This window comes from Nansenia antarctica (genome assembly GCF_963989245.1).
Source record: "Nansenia antarctica genome assembly, chromosome: 9".
Taxonomy (NCBI): Eukaryota; Metazoa; Chordata; class Actinopteri; order Argentiniformes; family Microstomatidae; genus Nansenia; species Nansenia antarctica.
This window is the reverse complement of record NC_137679.1, coordinates 18,417,036-18,437,035: the sequence shown is the minus strand read 5'-3', so window position 1 is coordinate 18,437,035 and position 20,000 is coordinate 18,417,036. Positions and strand designations below refer to the sequence as shown.

The 20,000-nt window shown below is 47.8% G+C and overlaps 2 protein-coding genes across 2 annotated transcripts in view; both read left to right on the top strand.

The window, feature by feature from the left end:
* otogl (otogelin-like) overlaps positions 1-7,765 on the top strand; it is a gene marked incomplete at both ends in the record, with an annotated part of 40,470 nt that extends 32,705 nt beyond the window's left edge. Inside the window, 12 exons of the mRNA XM_080539586.1 lie at positions 760-864; positions 1,138-1,245; positions 2,460-2,561; positions 2,789-2,893; positions 3,359-3,403; positions 3,850-4,028; positions 4,722-4,826; positions 5,151-5,270; positions 5,388-5,433; positions 6,341-6,412; positions 7,313-7,392; positions 7,565-7,765. Of these exons, the coding sequence (XP_080395712.1) occupies positions 760-864; positions 1,138-1,245; positions 2,460-2,561; positions 2,789-2,893; positions 3,359-3,403; positions 3,850-4,028; positions 4,722-4,826; positions 5,151-5,270; positions 5,388-5,433; positions 6,341-6,412; positions 7,313-7,392; positions 7,565-7,765 (1,268 nt within the window). The remainder of the gene's footprint in view (positions 1-759; positions 865-1,137; positions 1,246-2,459; positions 2,562-2,788; positions 2,894-3,358; positions 3,404-3,849; positions 4,029-4,721; positions 4,827-5,150; positions 5,271-5,387; positions 5,434-6,340; positions 6,413-7,312; positions 7,393-7,564) is intronic.
* Positions 7,766-9,976: 2,211 nt separating this feature from the next.
* The window catches only part of ptprq (protein tyrosine phosphatase receptor type Q), a gene marked incomplete at both ends in the record, with an annotated part of 55,874 nt that continues 45,850 nt past the window's right edge, over positions 9,977-20,000 (top strand). Inside the window, 10 exons of the mRNA XM_080539585.1 lie at positions 9,977-10,012; positions 10,368-10,493; positions 11,328-11,472; positions 11,798-11,902; positions 12,069-12,286; positions 13,899-14,079; positions 14,278-14,324; positions 14,948-15,212; positions 19,227-19,301; positions 19,422-19,546. Coding sequence (XP_080395711.1) covers positions 9,977-10,012; positions 10,368-10,493; positions 11,328-11,472; positions 11,798-11,902; positions 12,069-12,286; positions 13,899-14,079; positions 14,278-14,324; positions 14,948-15,212; positions 19,227-19,301; positions 19,422-19,546 — 1,323 coding nt within the window. The remainder of the gene's footprint in view (positions 10,013-10,367; positions 10,494-11,327; positions 11,473-11,797; positions 11,903-12,068; positions 12,287-13,898; positions 14,080-14,277; positions 14,325-14,947; positions 15,213-19,226; positions 19,302-19,421; positions 19,547-20,000) is intronic.

Below are 20,000 nucleotides of genomic sequence, written 5' to 3'. Positions count from 1 at the left end.
CTGTACATTGTTACCTAGTTAACTACAACACTACTTTACATTGTTACCTAGTTAACTAGAACACTACTGTACATTGTTACCTAGTTAACTAGAACACTACTGTACATTGTTTAGCAGGCTCACAAAACAAGCCGTGTTAGTTGACTAGCGATGTGTCATTGATTTTCGACAACGCGGAAATGTGTTCACATTTTCCGAAAGAAAAGTCAAAGCATTAGAACGTAGAACGGAAAATCGCACGCGCGCTTTGCGCACGGAAAGCCACCGGCCCCGATTTGGCCTGAATTTTTTTTTCCGTCAGGAGATTTTTTTTTTTTTTTTTTTGCTTTAATCCCTGGGCTCCCCCGCACACCGTGATTTAATTCGCACACTGGGTATGCAGCAAGACGTCATATAAATTGACAGTTTCTTTTTTTTACAGATTTTTACACATATTGTACATTTTTACACATATTGTACATTGAATTGAAAGTGAATATCTACTAGCTTGTTTTATTGAAAAGAAAGTGATCACAAGTGTATGTCTGAAGATTTGTATAAAGAACCTTTCGCTTGATATCACCAGTCCTAGCCATCCTTTCAGAAGGTAGAAATACTACAGAACCAGCAACCCTCTGGTTCTCTCTGTGGCTATGTAGGGGTAAGGGTTATTACAGATGCTTGACACACACCCTCTCTCTCTCTCTCTCTCTCTCTCTCTCTCTCTCTCTCTCTCTCTCTCTCTCTCTCTCTCTCTCTCTCTCTCTCTCTCTCTATCAGAGTGTAATCTGACCATCTGTGAGAGCGAGGCTCCACCCTGTGAGAATGGGAACCGGCTGGTGATTGGTTACAGCGCCCTGTCCTGCTGCCCAGAGTACAGATGCGGTGGGTTCTTAACCATGTGTTTGCTAGTACTTATTTACCTAGTTATTTTTCTCCTTACCCTAGTCCTAGTCATTATGGCCCATAAAAGTTCAAGTCACAGGAGAAAGGAAGAAAGTGGTCATTCTCCTGACAGACGTTCCAAAGGCACCGCGTTGTTTTACACTCAAGAGTTTCTAACGCTAACCCTATCACTAAGTAAACACACCTAAGCCGTTATACTTGTATGCCTACACATACCTGGGGGTTTACTGTGTTGTGATTGGTCTGTTCCAGAGTGCGACCCCATGGCGTGTCCCCCCGTCACCGCCCCGGACTGTCGAGAAGATCAGTTCCTAGTGGAGGTCCGGGAAGACAAGTCCTGCTGCTACTCTTTCCTGTGTGGTAAGGTCAACCTGCTGCTGTTCTTTCCTGTGTGTTAAGGTCAAACTGCCGCTGTTCTTTCCTGTATGGTAAGGTCAAACTGCTGCTGTTCTTTCCTGTGTGGTAAGGTCAAACTGCCGCTGTTCTTTCCTGTATGGTAAGGTCAAACTGCTGCTGTTCTTTCCTGTGTGGTAAGGTCAAACTGCTACTGTTCTTTCCTGTGTGGTAAGGTCAAACTGCTGCTATTCTTTCCTGTGTGGTAAGGTCAAACTGCCGCTGTTCTTTCCTGTGTGGTAAGGTCAAACTGCTGCTGTTCGTTCCTGTGTGGTAAGGTCAACCTGCCGCTGTTCTTTCCTGTGTGGTAAGGTCAAACTGCTGCTACTCTTTCCTGTGTGGTAAGGTCAAACTGCTGCTATTCTTTCCTGTGTGGTAAGGTCAAACTGCTGCTATTCTTTCCTGTGTGGTAAGGTCAAACTGCCGCTGTTCTTTCCTGTGTGGTAAGGTCAAACTGCCGCTGTTCTTTCCTGTGTGGTAAGGTCAAACTGCCGCTATTCTTTCCTGTGTGGTAAGGTCAAACTGCCGCTGTTCGCTAGGTGGTAAAGTCAAGCCTTGTACTCTGTCCACTGACAACACTCTCCATCTGACATCGCAGTCATAATAATGATGAATATATTCATTGAATATTGAATATGACAGTATGGCTTTTGAGTGCAGGCTGTTTATTGACTCAGCTTCACATGTATTCACTTTCAGGGGCGGAGCTACTGGGGAGTCACGGGGTGGGGTTGAAGTGCCCACTCAATATAACAAACAACAATGGTTTTAGGATCACTAAATACAAATACAGCACACAAAATGAAAAGGTCATATGCACCTTGCTTACAAGGTGAAAGAGTTAATGTAGCCAAAAAAACACTATGAAGACATAAATACACTGTGTAGCCTAACTGTACTATTTAAGAAAAGTAATTGTTTCCACTTAGTAGTCTAAATGTTGAAGAGAGAGGTGGGTGGCGGCCTTCATTTTTGACCGCCCAAAAAGTTTTGGTCGCTTTTGGCTGGCCCCCCCTATTGAACTTTTGTCCCCTTCTGTGTCCCCCTCCTGAAAATGAATTGGCTATGCCCCTGTTCACTTTACCTCCCATCCTCCCCTAATCCTCTCATCCCTCTTATTCTGAGGCTTGCCTGTTTAATTGTGTTTTTGTGTCTGTGCTTATTGTGTCTGTGCTCTGCAGTGTGTGAATCGTGTATCGAGCCTGTTCCATCCTGTTCTCCTGGGGAGATCCTGGCCGTGGATCTAAACACTACCTACATCTGCTGCCCCCAGTATCACTGTGGTAACACATGCATCCAGAGTATTACCTCACACACACACATACTCAAATTCATCCATATTATATAATGTGTTTTTGTCCACTTCTTTTATAGCCTGCTTATTTTATTATTGATTGGCTGCAATGCCAATGTCGAGTGAACCTGAACCCAATAATCGAACTCTGTGTACCCGTACGTTGATGTAATAAAAACAATTCTGATTCTGATTCTGATTCTCTGGTGTCTACAGTGTGTGATGTGAACCTGTGTCCTGAGACCTCTCTGAGCTGTGCCCCTGGACTCTCTCTGGTCCAAACCAACATCCCTGGACACTGCTGCCCTCAACGCCACTGTGGTACACACACACACACACACACACACACACACACACACACACTGTACAGTACACACACACACAATGAAGTCTATTTGCTCTCTGGGCTGACACACAGCACTCGAGTTGAGTTGGGATGAGGTGGATGAGGGGTGGATGGCATCCCCCCTGAAATAAAAACGGTCAAAATCATGCCCCTTCTAAAACTGCCATCCCCCCTTTCCACCCCTTATGTCATTTTATCAATGAACGTGGTATTACTGCTATTTCTGCTATTTTAGTTTTGCGCATATTGAGTAAAATACTGTGGGCGAGGGGGCACGCACACATGTAATGACATTTTTACCAAGTCACTGACACTGAAGTCACTGATGCTGTGGGGATGCTAAAATTGTCCCCATATGATAAAATCCACCATCCCCCTGATTTTCTTTTACAACTTGAGTACTGCTGACACATAACCCCCACTCTGGTTCTCTCTCGCAGAATGCCAGTGTGAGGACAGCTCTCTCCCTGTCTGTCGGGTGGTGAGTAGATCAACCTGATGCTTATGCAGGACACAATATAATGCTCTGTAACAACACCTGACTAATTTAGTGAATAAACCATTGATTCAGGGGGAGACACACGTGGAGGTTCCAGACGGCAGCAACACATGTAGCTGCCCCCGCCACACATGCCGTAAGTGTACACACACACACACACACATACACTGTACACACAAACCTCTCTGACTAGCACTAAAACTGTGTGTCCATTCATCACATATTGGACTCAACACTCTGCTAGAACTCATACAGACTAACACAGTCAACTGAATCAACCTCAGTAACACCTGACACTGTTCTCCTCAACATTTTAGTATATCCACATAATTCCAAAACGGTGTGTGTGCGTGTGTGTGTGTATTTTTGTGCATGTGTGTGTGCATGTGCACATGACTGCCTGTGTGTGTGTGTGTGTGTGTGTGTGTGTAGAGAAGGCGGATGTATGTGTGTTCCAGGGTGTGACCGTGCTGGGCCCAGGCCAGTCTCTGGTTCAGTACTATGAAGGAGAGCTGTGTTACACAGTCCACTGTCTGCAGCACAAAGACTCAGACACGGGCTTCTACTCCATGGACATCTCTGCTGTCAACTGCTCCGTGAAGTGTGGCGTGGTTCGTACCAAGTCTGTCTCACCAGAATGTTTCACTGCTCCACGCAATCAAAATGTGTTGTTGTGGATTTAATTGATTCTTAGTAGATTGAGTAGAACTTATAAAGCACAAAGAGCTTAAATCAATTGACTCCAAAGAGGCCTTTTATTAAGCAAAGTCACATGAGTGCAGAGAGAAAATAGCAGACAAAAAGTCCCTTCCTGTCAGAGGGGCAAGCATTATATAGCAGTTTCCTGCCTGATGAAGTCACTATTCTTGCTTTACCAATCATAATCTTCTGCGCCACAGTTCTTGGCCCATCTCTTACAGGAAGGGAAAGCCTTCCTCCAGTGCCAGATTCCCCAGTGTGCAGAAAGACCTCAATTCTCAGTATTAAATGATATGAAACTACAACAGTGTAATCCAACAGGGTTCTCCCCAGGGTTTTGGAACAGCATGGCGCTGGATTGCCTACGCTTTCACTTTCGCTTTAGCTTTTAACAACGATGTCATTTGGCGATCAAAGATAGTTACTCTATTGTTACTGAATACGTTGTTTAATTATGGCGCAGCAAACTTAATGGTGTCGCAGGTCACAGCGTGGCACGTTCTTTGGGGTGTACATGGAACGTCCAGGTAAACTTGAGTTGCCTACTGTGTGTTGTGTTGTTCAAAATGATGTGTGTCTGTGTGTCTCTCTCTCTCCCTCTGCAGCACCAGGTGTATGTGGTGTCCTCTGATCCTCAGGTGTGCTGTGGCTCCTGTAAGAACGTCTCCTGTACCTTCACCAACGACAATGGAACCATGGAGCTCTTCACTGTGAGACACCGTCAAACACCTCTCTTGAAGTTGGAGATCAGCACACACATCATTCTGACTCTGTGTGTGTTTGTGTGTGCGTGTGTGTGTGTGTGTGCGTGTGTGTGTGTGTGTCTGTGTGTCAATGTGTCCGAGCATGTGCGTGTATATCTGTGCGTGTGTGTGTGTGTGTGTGTGTCTGTCTGTGTGTCTGTGTGTCAATGTGTCCGAGCATGTGCGTGTGTGTCTGTGCATGTGTGTGTGTGTGTGTGTGTGTGTGTGTGTGTGTGTGCGCGTGTGTGTGTGTGTGTGTGTGTGCGTGCGTGCGTGCGTGTGTTTGTGTAGGCGGGGAGTTCCTGGGTGGACAACTGTACGCGTTATGACTGTATGGAGACGGCGGTGGGAGCGGTGGTCCTGGCCTCGGGGGTCGTCTGTCCACCCTTCAACGACAGCGATTGCATTCAGGTCTGTACCACCCGTGTCTGACGGTAGGTTTGGACCTGTGATATGGACCTAATGACCTTTGACCTCTGACCTCTGACCCCTGACCTCTCCCCCCTCCGTCCTGCGGTGTCGTTACAGAGCGGCGGGGTGGTGCAGAGCTACGTCGACGGCTGCTGCAGGACATGTGAGTCGACCGTTTTTTCACCTTGGGCTTCTCATTTCGCTTTCAGCTGTCAATCACAGGGCGCGTTGTTGCCTGGCAGTGGATGAGCTTTATTGGCTGAGTGGTCTGGGGGGTGTGGCCTGTAGCAGCAGCAACCTGTGGTCGGCCTAATCACCACTCTACCCAGAAACCTGTGCGCTTCAGGGGTGGCCCTAGATCTGCTTTTGTCGAACACTGACACACTGTAGACCCTCTGTATTTTAGAGGTCGATCGTAGGTGGAATATCGGCGGATCATGTAAGTCTACTGTATCTTTTCAAAGCTTTTTTTGGAGAGGAGTGGAGAAAGGGCTTCCAGCTCCAGAATGTTTTAAACACTTGCTATTTAGAGCTTGCTAACAGGGGTCCCACCGCTCCCATTTATTTTTTTGCACTCAATGATACTTGATGTTAAACTGCTGCCCAGTCCACAGACCCAAGCATAGGGTGGCTATCTCTCTGGGTATCCATAAAGAAGAGAGCCGTTGTGATGTGTAAATGCACCATTTCACATGTAAAACATCATTGTTCATAAACCAGATAAAGTTCTCTCCCCTATGGAGCCGGCGCTGCAGCCTCGCCCGCTTGCCTGCTTTAGCCCTGACTGTGCAGTTTTGGCCAATGGGGGCGCTCCCGCGGTTAGAGTTCGGCCAATGGGCTGCACTGTAGTGTGTCTGACACGAAATGACCAAGCCGTCCGGCTTCCTCGAGTGACTCCCCGCAGGAGCTGAGAACGGCCTGCATGCAGCCAGCCGCACCTATTCCATCCTCTTTGTGTTTTGTTGATGATGATAACCGGTGATAACCTGTGTGTGCTAAACCAAGCGTAACCCTGTGTGTTCTCCTAACGTCCTCTCTTAACCCGGCCCTGTTCCCGACGGTGCTACCAGGTGCTGGAGTGGGTGTTTTACCGTTTACCGTTAACCCCGTAACCCCCACTGGTAGTACTAACTGTGACAAAGGTACTACCACCTTTCACCTTTAACCTTCACCATGCTTCACTCCCTCCCTGACATTCACTCTCACACAGCCTCAAACAACCGCTCTGTGTCTAGGCCTGCTATTGTGTGTGTGCGTGTGTGGGTGTGTGTGTGTGCGTGTGCGTGTGTGTGTGCGTGTGTGTGTGCATGTGTGTGTGTGTGTGTGTACGCGTGTGTGTGTACGCGCGTGTGTGTACGCGTGTGTGCGTGAGCAATCAAGTCTATCCATCTCTCGTCCTTCTTGCCTGTCCACATTAAAAAAAAGTTCACCTCATTCTCCAGAACAGAATCTTATGACAGTGTCTCACAACATGACCCAGTGTTGAAACAAACTGAGTTTGACACCAGAGCCTCCAGAGTAAACAGTCCGGACAGCTAGAGCCAGACGCCATCTTGCAACCACTAAACATTCCATTCATCCGCGTGACAAGCCCTGATTGGTTAGAATGTAAGGTCAAGTTCAGATCAGTAGCCAATGGGAGAGCTGGACCTCTGGCGTGAGAACTAACCCCCCAGGTCACCTAGCTGTCTATCAAAGTGAGCCCCCGCTGCTAGGCAACAAAGAGCCCAGCTCAATAGGCCTTTGACTGTGGGAGAGTGACAGGGCTCTATGGCTGAGGATGAAAGCTTGTGTGTGTGTGGAGAGGGGGGTTGTGTGTATCTTGAGTGTTGTGCTCTTCTGTTTGTTTTTTTTGTGTCTATCAAAGTTGTGCTCCCCTGTGTGTGTGTGTGTGTGTGTGTGTGTGTGTGTGTGTGTGTGTGTGTGTGTGTGTGTGTGTGTGTGTGTGCGTGCGTGCGCGTGTGCATGCATGCTTGTGTTTGTGTCGTGTATTTGTGTGTATCTGAGTGCCTTTCTGTATGTGACTGTGTGTGTGTGTGCAGGTAAAGAGGACGGTAAGACGTGTAAACGCGTGGCCATCCGCACCACGATCCGAAAAGACGACTGCAGAAGCAACGCACCGGTGAGTGGGATAGAGGGATAGAGGACAGGAGGGAGGGATGAGATGGAGGGAGGGGAAGAAAGGGAGGAGGGAACAACTCAATTCATAAATCAACTACAAAACTGTAGAGTATGATATCTGTATCCCCCCCCCCCCCCCACACACACACACTCTCTCTCTCTCTCTTTCTCAGGTGACTGTGTATTCCTGTGACGGGAAGTGTCCGTCAGCCACCATATTTAACTTCAACATAAACAGTCACGCCCGGTTCTGTAAGTGCTGTAGGGAGAGCGGCCTTCAGACCCGCTCCGTCACCCTCTACTGCTCACGCAACTCCACGCAAGTGGACTACACCTTCCAGGAGCCCCTGGACTGCTCCTGCCAGTGGAACTAGATAGACAAGAGACGGAGAGAGGACGACGAACTGATTGTGGATGTGTGGATCGAGAGAAAGACCGAGAGAAAGACCGAGAGATTGTACAGCACTAATGAATGAGTATTTAAATAGCCATGTCCCGGGTTGTTTGTTCTAGTCTAGAGAGGGTGAGCAAGGAGGTCTTAGCTATGATCAAGGGACAGAGGAAGGGTGTAGACCCCCCCCCACTGCTGAGGTTAAACCAGAGAGATAGCCAAGTCTGCACTTTAGTGTCCATAATCATTCAGTCTGCTGTAGTGACCCAGTTAGAGACCTAGTGCTTTGCACTGATACTGTACACCTCTTGTTCGCTGCTAGGACTATAGACTATCATAGGAGGTAAATAATACCATCAGTTAGTTACAACGAAGGCCAATGTTGCATTATTTTTTTCTATATCAGTGAGTTTTTGGCGTTCTGATTTATATTGATACAATGTCTTAGCACAATACAGGTTTATTCCAACTGTATAGCTTTTTACACAACAATTGTATGTAACTTTTCCCTTAGGGACCTTTTAATCAATTGCTAATGTGATTCTCCATAATCTGTCTATGCGGTTCATAGTATTTGTATATTGAAATGGAATAGCCCAATAAAACACTGAACAGTGTTTCATTGAGTCTGAGTTCGTTTGATGATTTTCCGATCCTTCATTTGGGGGTTTTATATCTTTCCTAGGAACACAGGACACAGGTGACCCAAATGTCTCTCCCATACACTCTTGTGTCCTTTTCTTTCTATGTACACATATACACACACACACACATACACATGCACACACACTCCCTTTCTGATTGCAGCAGGTTACATGCTGATGGCTGTTTGTGTTTCAGTCCTGATGTGTTATAATGATGTAGGAGTCTCCTCTCCTCCCTTCTCTCCCTGACCCCTGAGCCCAGAGGTCTGCAGCTGAAAGCCTCTCCAGAGTTGGACCTCCATCAGTCAATCATTTCTCTCTTTCACATTCTCCACATTCCACATGGGCCAATGCCTCCGCCACACATCCCTCTGCTCTTTGGGGAATTCACACACGGAAACATGCTCACAAATAACACACACACACACACACACACACACTCACTCTCACACAAACAGAGTTCTGCTTTGATCTCTCTGGTGGAACACGCAAAGGATTGATTAGCAATGCATGACCCTGTGAGCAAAAGGCTGAGTGGTTACAACCTAGGAATTAATAGACTGAAACGTGTGTGCGTGTGTGTGTGTGTGTGTGTCTGTGTGTGTGTGTGTGCGTGTGCGTGTGCGCGTGACTGTGTCTGTGTCTGTGTCTGTGCGTGTGTGTGTGTGAGTGATGAGCCCTTAAAAGTCACCTAAGTAGGAATCACTACTCTCTCTCTTTCTCTGTCTCTCCTCAGGAGTCCCACTCTGGAGTGGCTGTGCGCCTTGGTTGTCATGGTGACCTGCTCTTATCCCAACAAAGAGGAAAGGGCGGCAGAGCCAGAACAAATTGGTCCTAATACACACATACACAGACACACGCGCACACACACACACACACACACATACACAGGCACACAGACACACGCACACACACACACACACACACACACATACACACACATACACAGGCACACAGACACACACACACACACACACACACACATACACAGACACATGCACACACACACACACACACACACACACACACACACATACACAGGCACACAGACACACGCACACACACACACACACACACACACACACACACACACACACACACACACACACACACACACAACGCGCGCCTCCGCTTCTCGGAATGATGCCGCGGGACGCCGGCGCCGAGAGCGCGCTAAATTCAAAGATGACTTTTTCGTGCGGTGACTTCAGCTGTTCTGAGAAACACCAGAGAGGCAGGACAGGACAGGACCCCTCCGTCTGCTCCACACTGACGGAACTCTAAGCAGCTACAGCGGATACTTTTAAACGGATTTGCAAACCTGAACTTCACATTTCATCAACTCTCCATAGCGACCTGGAATTCCATGTTTCAGCTTGGGAATCCGCGCAGGTGTTCGCTTTTGTCATCTGTTTATCCGCGCCGCCTATTCCATAAATGCATATTGAATGCGTATGTTTAGTAGATTTTTTTTTTTTTTACCTCTGTGTGCTCTCTGAACGTAACTCGTGTTATGTGACTTGGTGCTTATTTGTTATTAGATATGTTTGATGGACGAGGAGTGTCTGCGGTCTGCGGTCCGCGAGGTGAGATGAAGTGAAACGCGCTGGTCCTGATGGATGGAACGGCGCGTCTGTGGCTGCTGGCGGGGCTATGGCAGGTAAGACCGTACACTTTTCGGGTAACACACATACACACACGCGCGCACACACACACACACACACACACACACACACACAAGCCATTGTGCTTCTTTGGTTGACTAAGACATAGCCAAACAAATCACATGTTATGTAGTTAAACAATAACTCAGGATGTAATCAGCCTACCCAGGTGTAACTGCAGATAAGGTGCATGCAATGGATGAAACAAAGCTTTTCAAATCTAAGAAATTCCAATAACTTGTAACATCATGCCTCCCCCTCCCACTGTCCCTCTCAGGTGGTCAGTCTGTCCTGTCTGCTGCGGTCAGACCCTGTCATGGTTGAAGTTGTGTTTGGTCACTTTCCTTCTGGACAGGGTCCAGAGCTCTACACAGTCACCTGCAGGAGCGCACACAACCACACGGTCAGCCAACCAGCCTGCCAACCCTAACCCTAACAGCCACCACACAACCTCTATAGAACCACATACAAACTAACTCTAACAGAAACCACCAAGCTGATGAGAAAGACTCTGACCTGGTGTTACTGATGAGTCATTAGATGGCATGTATAGGGATGGAATAATATTAGGCAAGGCAAGGCCTTTTTTATTTGTATAGCACATTTCATCAGGGGCAAAGTGCTTTACATATAGCAATGTCTAGAATAGATACATATAGATACATAGATACAGTATATATAAAATAAATAGATCAACGTTTAACAACATAATAAGACAATGAATAAAAAGATTTAGATAAAAGTGTAGTCCTGATATACAGATTGCAGGTACTGCGTCTGTATTTAGCCGCTGTCTTGCGCGATATGGCGTAATGGTAAATGGACTGCACTTATATAGCGCCTTATTCCAAAGCGCTTTACAATGGCCTCTCATTCACCCATTCACACACACATTCACACACCAATGGCGGCAAGCTACCATGCAAGGCGCCGGCCCGCTCATTGGGAGCAATTTGGGGTTCAGTGTCTTGCCCAAGGACACTTCGACATGTGGCCAGCCGGGGGTTCGACCATAACTGCTGCAGAACATAAAGGTTTTTAGCTTAGTTTTAAATGTTTGGGCCTGTTTGATTTCTTCAGGGAGTTTGTTCCAGGAGCATGCAGCAGAGTGACTGAATGCTGCTTTACCGTGTTTTGTTAGAAAGACTGTAGACTGTAATATCCTCAGCAGTAACCAGTTTGTGCTCTTAATGTTATTAATTATATTATAGATACGTTATTCCAATTCTCCCCCCAGGTGTGGCTGGACCCGATAGGTCACTCGGCATGTTCTCCTGACTGCAGGGTACTGCTGCGATTGGCTGAGGACCCGAGAGGATATGACATCATGTTGAGAGCCATCAGAGACAACACCACACTGGAGACTAAGACCTTCCACATCGGTAAAAGGACATGTTGGACACTTTGGGTCGTAACGGGTTGTAACAGATTAGTCTCAAATGTGTTTGTAACTGGTGACGTCTCTCTCCCATCTCCTGTGTGTGGTTGTGTCTGTGTGTGTGTGTGTGTGTGTGTGTGTGTGTGTAGCTCCAGTCCCTCTCTCCTCTCTCCATGTCGAGGGTACGACTACTTCTGTTCTCCTCGCCTGTCGACTCCAGAGAGGACAAACCCTCACGGCCCTCAGAGTACACAGCACACACACACACACTCTCATACAAACCTTGGACACACACCCGTCACACACACACTCCCGGTACACCGTGGGAGGTCTGCAGCCTGGCACGCCCTACAGCATCAGAGGAGAGGTGACCACGTCACTCACACACCTCAACATCACCCTGACGCAGAGACTCAGCCTCGACGTGGAGACAGGTACAACAAACACACACACACACACACACACACACACAACTCAACATTCTAGATCCCCTCCCCCCCAGGCAGACCATAATAAGTTGACCAATCGGTTCTCTAGATCGACTAATTTGACTGAAGTTGACTGTTGACTGTGAGTTCACTAACGACTCTCCCTCTCCAGCCCTGTGTCCTATTGGTTGGCTGGCGAGTGGGAGGAGCTGCTACAGCGTGAGGGAGAGGGGTTTGGGGTGGGTGGGCGCCCAGCGTGCCTGTAGGGGCGTGGCTGGAGGAAGTCACCTGGCCGACCTGAAAAAGCAGGAAGACCTCTTCTTCATCTCCTCTCACCTGCTTACCCAGAACTCCCTGCTGCTGCTGTGGACGGCACTCAACGACCTGCAGGTAGCACACTTCAGACCCCTCCTCACCCAGACACACACACACACACACTTCAGACCCCTCCTCACCCAGACACACACACACACACACTTCAGACCCCTCCTCACCCAGACACACACACACACACACACACTTCAGCCCCCTACTCACCTAGACCAGCGTTTCTCAACCTTTTTTCAGTCACGGCACCCTTCAAAAGTCGATAAAATCTCAAGGCACCCCAGTCTAAAATATAGCTATTCAAAAACGACACTGCATCACCCAGACAGCCCCATACACACACACACACACACACACACACACACACACACACACACACACACACTCAGCGGCTATTGATACAAATAAAAGTTGTATTATTTTTATTATTATTGAGAGAGAGAGGAGGGAGTGAAAAAGGCAAGTGTGCATCAAAGGCATCAGGCACGTAACCGTGCTGTATAAACATGACACAGTGACCGAACAAACGCGGGAATTTATGGAACACATTCATTTTCATATTCCCACATTTGATTGGAAACACCTATCCAGTCCATTCAACGTAAACACCGGGGATGCAGAGTTATTAAGCCAGAAAATGCGTCTCTCTCTCCCGCTGCGCGCATCCTTGTCTGGATGTATTAAATTCATTGCATGAAAACGAAACTGTGCGTTATTTCCCGAACTTTCCAACCCTGCTTAGCTTCCGAAGTCGGACGAGAGAATAATGTCACCGATCATCCATATAGAACAACCACCTCCACACGCTGCCGGCGAGCGAGACTGCCCTGCCCGATCGGACCCTTTTTCGGGAGCGGGGAACATAGGATATCCGGTATTGACATTGTGACATGGGAAAGGGGCGCGCGAGACAGATTTTGATGATGTATTGCATTTATTTATTTATAGATTTATTCATTCATTCATATGAACGTCAGAATATAGAATTATTTGACGGCACCCCTGAAGATGCCAGGCGGCGCCCCAGTGTGCCGCGGCACCCCGGTTGAGAAACGCTGACCTAGACACACACACACACCACCTGCAGGTGACACACTTCAGACCCCCCCTCACCCAGACACACACACACCATCTGAGAATGTCAAGTTATAATGTCTCTGAGATGACATTATTGCGTTATTATTACTTTATTATTGTATTGATGATTTATTGATTGTTGTTGTACTAGGTGCTTAGATTCAAAAAGCATTTCACCATATCACTTGGGGCTGTATTCAATGTACATGACCAATACAATTTGAGAGATCAGCTATGGTACTCAGGAACACATCATTCAAGACCACCTGATTTGAGAGGCTACTACGATGGTCTCGACGACTTCTAGGCGATAATCTGGGAAGCTGTAATGGTATGAGTGTGTCGGTGAGAAATAGGCTATGTTGGCATTCATGCTGTTGACTTTATAAACACAAAACGCTTCGAGGCAGCGCAGGGTTGACTCCTTAAAAGGGAGGTGTGTTTGTGTATCATCTAACAAGGTGATGACTCGTCAATTCTTACACTTGGTTGTTTGCTGACATGCCCTTTCCTAGGCCCAAGAAGTAATTACACTTAACGGACTACAAATTATACTTAACGGACTACAAATGTGTCTCTTCCTTATGTCTCTCTACAGGAAGAGGGCCAGCCCCGTTGGTCTGATGGATCCGGCTACAACCTGACAAGTGCTGTGACGTCATCACTGCCAGCCAATCAGACCGACTGCTTTGCCCTTCAGAGGAACGCGACGGGGGCAGGCTACTTCCTGACTCCGTTCTTCTGTCACATCCCCTTACCTTATGTCTGCCATTACCAGAGTAAATACCCACCTTAATACACCTGGATTACCCAGACCCTGACTTTTACCCCTGTGCAGGGTCATACCATCCATCCTGTGTTGGACTGTACCATTCTCTGTTTGGTGTGATCTCATTTACTCACGCTCTACTGGCGCCTAACCATCTAAACGCATCTTCCTCTCTCTCTTTCTGTGTTTCCCTACCTCTCTATCTCAGTCCCTCCGGTCTCTCCCTCGTTTTTGTTTGACCTGACGGAGGTGACGGTGAGAGAGGCGGAGCTTCGCTGGAGTGACCTCTCACCCCTAAACTCCACCCACCACCCTGCCCCTCAGCTCTACGTCCTATACGAAGAGGAGGGAGAGAGAGAGAAGGACCGGAGAGAGGCGGAGGGGAGCTTACACGTGGTGGAGAGAGAGGGGGAGGAGGGGAGAGAGGGTCGGAGGAGCAGACGTCTTCCGGTGGCCCTCTCAGCCAGAGGGGTGACGGTCACTGGTCTGTCTCCAGGGAAGGTCTACTCTCTCTCCTTCAGAGCCTGGCAGCCCGCTGGGGCCTCCTGGAGCCTGGGAGTGATACACACTGCACTTACCAGTGAGAACTATTGATTACTTTAGTATGTTGTTCTGAACTATCATCTCAGCATATCCACACAAAACGTCAAGGTGTTACCTATCAAGTGGCATCCTGCTTTTGCATCAGATTTTTTATGTTATAAGCAGTTTAGTTTGGGTCTGTTTTTTAGCCCGAAATTTGTCAAATAGGGAATTCAGAAGAAGAGGTTAAGAGTGTGTGTTGGTTTTACTGTGCAGTACAAGGTGTCTGTGTTGCCCAGAGTGATGTTGACAGATGTTGTATTGGATGCCTCCTCACAGGGCCCCTCCCTCCACAGAACGTCACCATCGGCAATGTTACAGCCGATCAGATCATCGTTCAATGGATGCTCCCGGATTCCCAGGATGCAGTGCGATGGGGGTACGCGCTGCGCTGTGTGGACATGTCTTCCGGGCAGGAGAGGAGAGTGGGAGTGGCCAACAGCTCAAGATCAGCTGTGATTGGTGGGCTGGAGTCGTACAGGAAGTACAGGGTTGGAGTTCACTCAGTGACAGAGCGCGGGGTGGAGAGCTGTGGAGAGGAGCTGTTGATAGTACACACTGGTGAGAGAGATGTGTGTGTGTGTGTTTTTTGTTTTGTTGATGTACTAAAAGTAGAGGTGTAACGGTACACAAAAATCACGGTTCGGTACCTGCCTAAGTTTTTAAGTCACGGTTCGGTATGTTTTCCGTACAGCGGGGTAAAAAGAAACACAAAACATAAAATTGCGTTATTATCATTATTATTATTAACCAATGGTTTACTGAACAAACTATGAGTCTTTCTTTCTTGAATAAAAAAAGTCTGTCAATACCGCTGCAACCTACTAATAGTTACAACCTACAAAAGTTACATTTTCTGAAAAGTAAATCAAAATAAATATTCTCTCAAATAAATACAAAATATAATAAAATAAATATCAATTTAGGTGCAGCATTTAGAAAATTAACTGTACTTGAACTGTGCTGTACTGTTCACATGAGCAGCTTTCAGCTTCACATTAGGACTTACCAGCTTGTATTCAATGTATTTTCTTTCTTTTTTCTGTTTAAAACCTGTGTTCTCGACAACGGAGTATGGTCGCATGTTCGCTGCTATAAAAAAACCTAGGGCGTTTGTTATTGCTTTGGCCAGGGGTCGCCTATCACTAGTGCCATTCGCGTGAACACACATTCGCTTCTTCTCAATGCTGCTTATTTTCATTTAGTTCGATGCAATCGTATATTTTAGGTTTCAAGTTTTAAGACGAACACATCACAATGCGAACCTCAGAATGGCACTAGTGATAGGCGACCCATAATGTACCCTATAACATCCACAATAATGAACTATCACTCTCTCCTTGCCAACTACGCCTCCTCGGCATCAGCTGCTAAAACATCCTACTATCATTCAAAAATACATTCTTCTGCCTCTAATCCTAGAAAACTGTTCTCCACTTTCTCTTCACTCCTTAATCCACCTCCTCCCCCTCCTCCTTCCTCCCTGTCCGCCGATGACTTTGTCACCTACTTTGAAAAAAAGGTGGACGACATCAGCAGCACCTTTCTCCCCCCACCGCTCCCTCCTCCCACTAACAATGCTAACACTGTTCCCACTAACAATGCTAACACCCCTTCCAAACTCTCCCCTCGACACTCGATCTCTGGATTGTCATCTTTTTCCCCCCTCTCCCCCGATGAGATTCTCACACTTATCACATCAAAGCGGGCAACCACATGCCCTCTTGACCCCATCCCCTCCCCCCTTCTCCAATCCATTTCCGCCGACATCCTTCCTTACCTTACCACCCTAATCAACTCCTCCCTATCCACTGGATCTGTCCCAGCGGCCTTCAAAATAGCCAGAGTCAAGCCTCTCCTCAAGAAACCTACCCTTGACCCATCATCTGTCCACAATTACAGACCTGTATCCCTTCTCTCCTTCCCTTCCAAAACCCTTGAACGCGCGGCATCTAAACAACTGACTGACTATCTCCGGAAGATGGATCACTTAGACCCCCACCAATCCGGCTTCAAGGCTGGGCATTCCACTGAGACTGCGCTCCTTGCTGTCACGGAAGCCCTCCACTCTGCCCAAGCTTCCTCCCTCTCCTCTGTTCTCATTCTCCTTCGACACAGTCAATCACCAGATCCTTCTCTCCATCCTCTCAGACCTGGGCATCTCTGGCACCGCACACTCCTGGTTTTCTTCCTACCTGGCGGGCCGCTCCTACCAGGTGACCTGGAGCAGTGGCGCCGGCAGGATTCGATTTCATAGTACGCACAGAAACGTAGCAAAACTTTGCAGACTAGCCTACAATATAGGTTGGATGGTTGTATCACCTATAACCCGCTCTACACAGAGCGCAGCAACACAAACTATAAAACATATGGGACATGTATGTTGACATGTAAGACAAAATCTTCCAAAAATGTATTTTTTAATGGTGATTAAGTCGAGCAACGCTGGCAGAACCCCGTTTTCGCACGTTCTATTATTACCAGTGGGTGGACACCCTACATCCTTACGAGGACGAGGTAGCAGGCCTAGCTACACAGCTAGCTACCGTAGGGGGCTCGTCACCGTGTAACTGTTGTTTATTATATCGAGTGAGTACTTCAAAACAGTTGGTGTTATGAAAAAATAAATAATAATAATAATATTGTTGACACAATAATGTTTCACTTTCCAACCCCTTTGAGTCAGCGGGTGGTTCCATAATGCAGCCAGCTCCCTATGTCCACGTGAGGCAATGTCCGTTGCCATGGGAACATGAATGCTGTTTCCTGATAGGCTGAAGACGTTCCATAGAATCTGGACGTTCTGCTGCAACTGAACACGTAAAAACTTAGGCAGGTAGTTGAATGAAAATGATTTGAGCGCCAGAAATCAAGATCAAATTAGTCAGTGACAAGTCAAATCAAATCAAATGTATTTACAGTAGTGACCGTGACGTAAACACCAATCATTGGCCTTTATGTAATGTTTCAAACTAACGGGTTGAGTGATTGGCTGAACGCAACGTGAAAGAGTTGCGTTAAGCACGTTTATTACAGGAAAAAAAAACTTTAAAAAAATGTGTACGCACAGTGCGTACAGGATTCCGGCTGCCGGCGCCACTGACCTGGAGAGAATCGCTATCTTCTCCATGAACCCTCTCCACTGGAGTTCCCCAGGGTTCCGTCCTAGGGCCCCTACTCTTCTCCCTCTACACCAAGTCTCTTGGCTCGGTAATCTCTTCACATGGGCTCTCCTACCACAGCTACGCAGACGACACTCAACTCTTCCTGTCCTTCCCCCCGTCTGATGTACACGTGGCAACCCGTATCTCAGCATGTCTCGCTGACATTTCAACTTGGATGGCTGACCACCATCTCAAGCTCAATCTTAACAAGACCGAGCTCCTCTTCATCCCCGGGAAAGCCTGCCCTCTCCAAGACTTCTCCATCACAGTGGAGAACTCTACTGTAACCCCCTCCCTGACAGCCAAGAACCTTGGAGTGATCCTGGATAACCGACTATCCTGTGCGGAGAACATTGCAGCAACGGCTCGCTCCTGCAGATTCTTCCTCTACAACATCAGAAGGATACGACCATTCCTTACCAGAGAGGCAGCGCAACTCTTGACCCAGGCACTGGTCATCTCCCGCCTGGATTACTGCAATGTACTCCTGGCTGGGCTCCCCGCTTCAGCCATTAGACCTCTGCAGCTCATCCAGAATGCTGCTGCCCGGCTGGTATTCAACCTCCCCAAATACTCGCATGTCACCCCTCTCCTTCGCACCCTGCACTGGCTCCCGATAGCAGCTCGCATCAGATTCAAGACCCTGGTGCTTGCATACCAGGCAGCTAAAGGGACAGCCCCTGCCTACCTGAAGGAAATGGTAACCCCCCAAACCCCTGCCCGCTCACTCCGCTCCTCCACCTCGGCTGGCCGACTGGCCCCACCTCCTCTACACAGCAGTCGGGCTGCCCGATCACGTCTCTTCACAACACTGGCTCCCCGCTGGTGGAATGAGCTCCCCACGGCTGTCAGTACGGCAGAGTCACTACCCATCTTCCGTCGTAGACTGAAGACCCATCTCTTCAGGTTACATCTTAACTGCTCCTCCTGAGACATCTTCTGACCCTCACCACTACGTCTCCTAAAGACACCCGCTTTCCCCTCTACTGTGTCCCTAAGAACTTCTATTGCCCCCCTTGTACTGTTTCTCAGTTTCTCCAGTAATATAAAAAATAAATTAAAAAAAAGTTTTAGTAGAAGGCGATAATAGGGAGAAGGTTTTTCCGTGTCAGTGGCCCTGGGCCCGAGCTAGATTACTCTTCCTGCAACGAATGGTGGACTGCTGATTCAAATGTATTGATTGTAAGTCGCTAAAAGTTCTGCACACACTGCACACACTGCACACACTAAAAAGTTCTGTACATGCAGTGGTTAAAACAAACAATGCTGCATTCCTTCGGTACACAGGCGTACCGAACCGAAAGACACATACCGAAAGTTTTCTAGTAGGTGTACCTTTACACCCCTAACTAAAAGCTAATTTCCATATCAACCGTGTGTGTGAAGATATTCTGGTCTGTGTCGCTCTTAGCGGTGAGCCCTCCCAGTCGAGTGTCGGTGTCGAGCGGAGGGGGGAATCTGACGGCCTGCTGGACCACCCCGCCCGGTGAACGGCCTGATGGGTATTATGTCAAGCACTGCTCCCTTGGCCGTGCTAGTCCCAGTGCGCTCTGGATCAATGAATCTTGTCCCAGTGCACTCTGGGTAAATGAGTCTGTGTGTGTAGTTGTGGGCGTGGCCACTCCAGGGCAGACCTACGGGGTGGAGGTGGTGTCGTTGAGGGGAGAGAGCAGGAGCCAGGAGACCAGCGCTCTGCACACTGCAGGTCAGAGAGACAACACCATGGACAGTGTTTGTGTCTGTGTGTGACTCTTGAATAGCGCTTATCAGAATTGACCTATCGCTAAGCCACGCCCCCTTTGAAAACTCGGACAAACAAACAACGCTTCACTGACAGTGACTGACTGACCGACCGTGACTGAATGACATTCAATGACTTACAATGGCGGGAGTTGGCAAATTTCTGATTTCTGATTTACCTCAGCAAGTAATAGACATGTTTTTTTTAAAGATGACAAGAATATTCCGTCTAGAAGCTTTTCACCATCAGATATTAGCGAGTTGTTTGTCCGAGTTTTCTGCCTGTCGTGACTTTTGCTGTGATATGATTGGACAATTTCTATTTTGGGGCGTGGCTTAGCGATAGGTCCATTGTATTAACTCGTGGATACCTTTGTGTGTTTGTGGGTGTGTGTGTGTGTGTGTGTGTGTGTGTGTGTGTGTGTGTGTGTGCGTGTGCATGTGC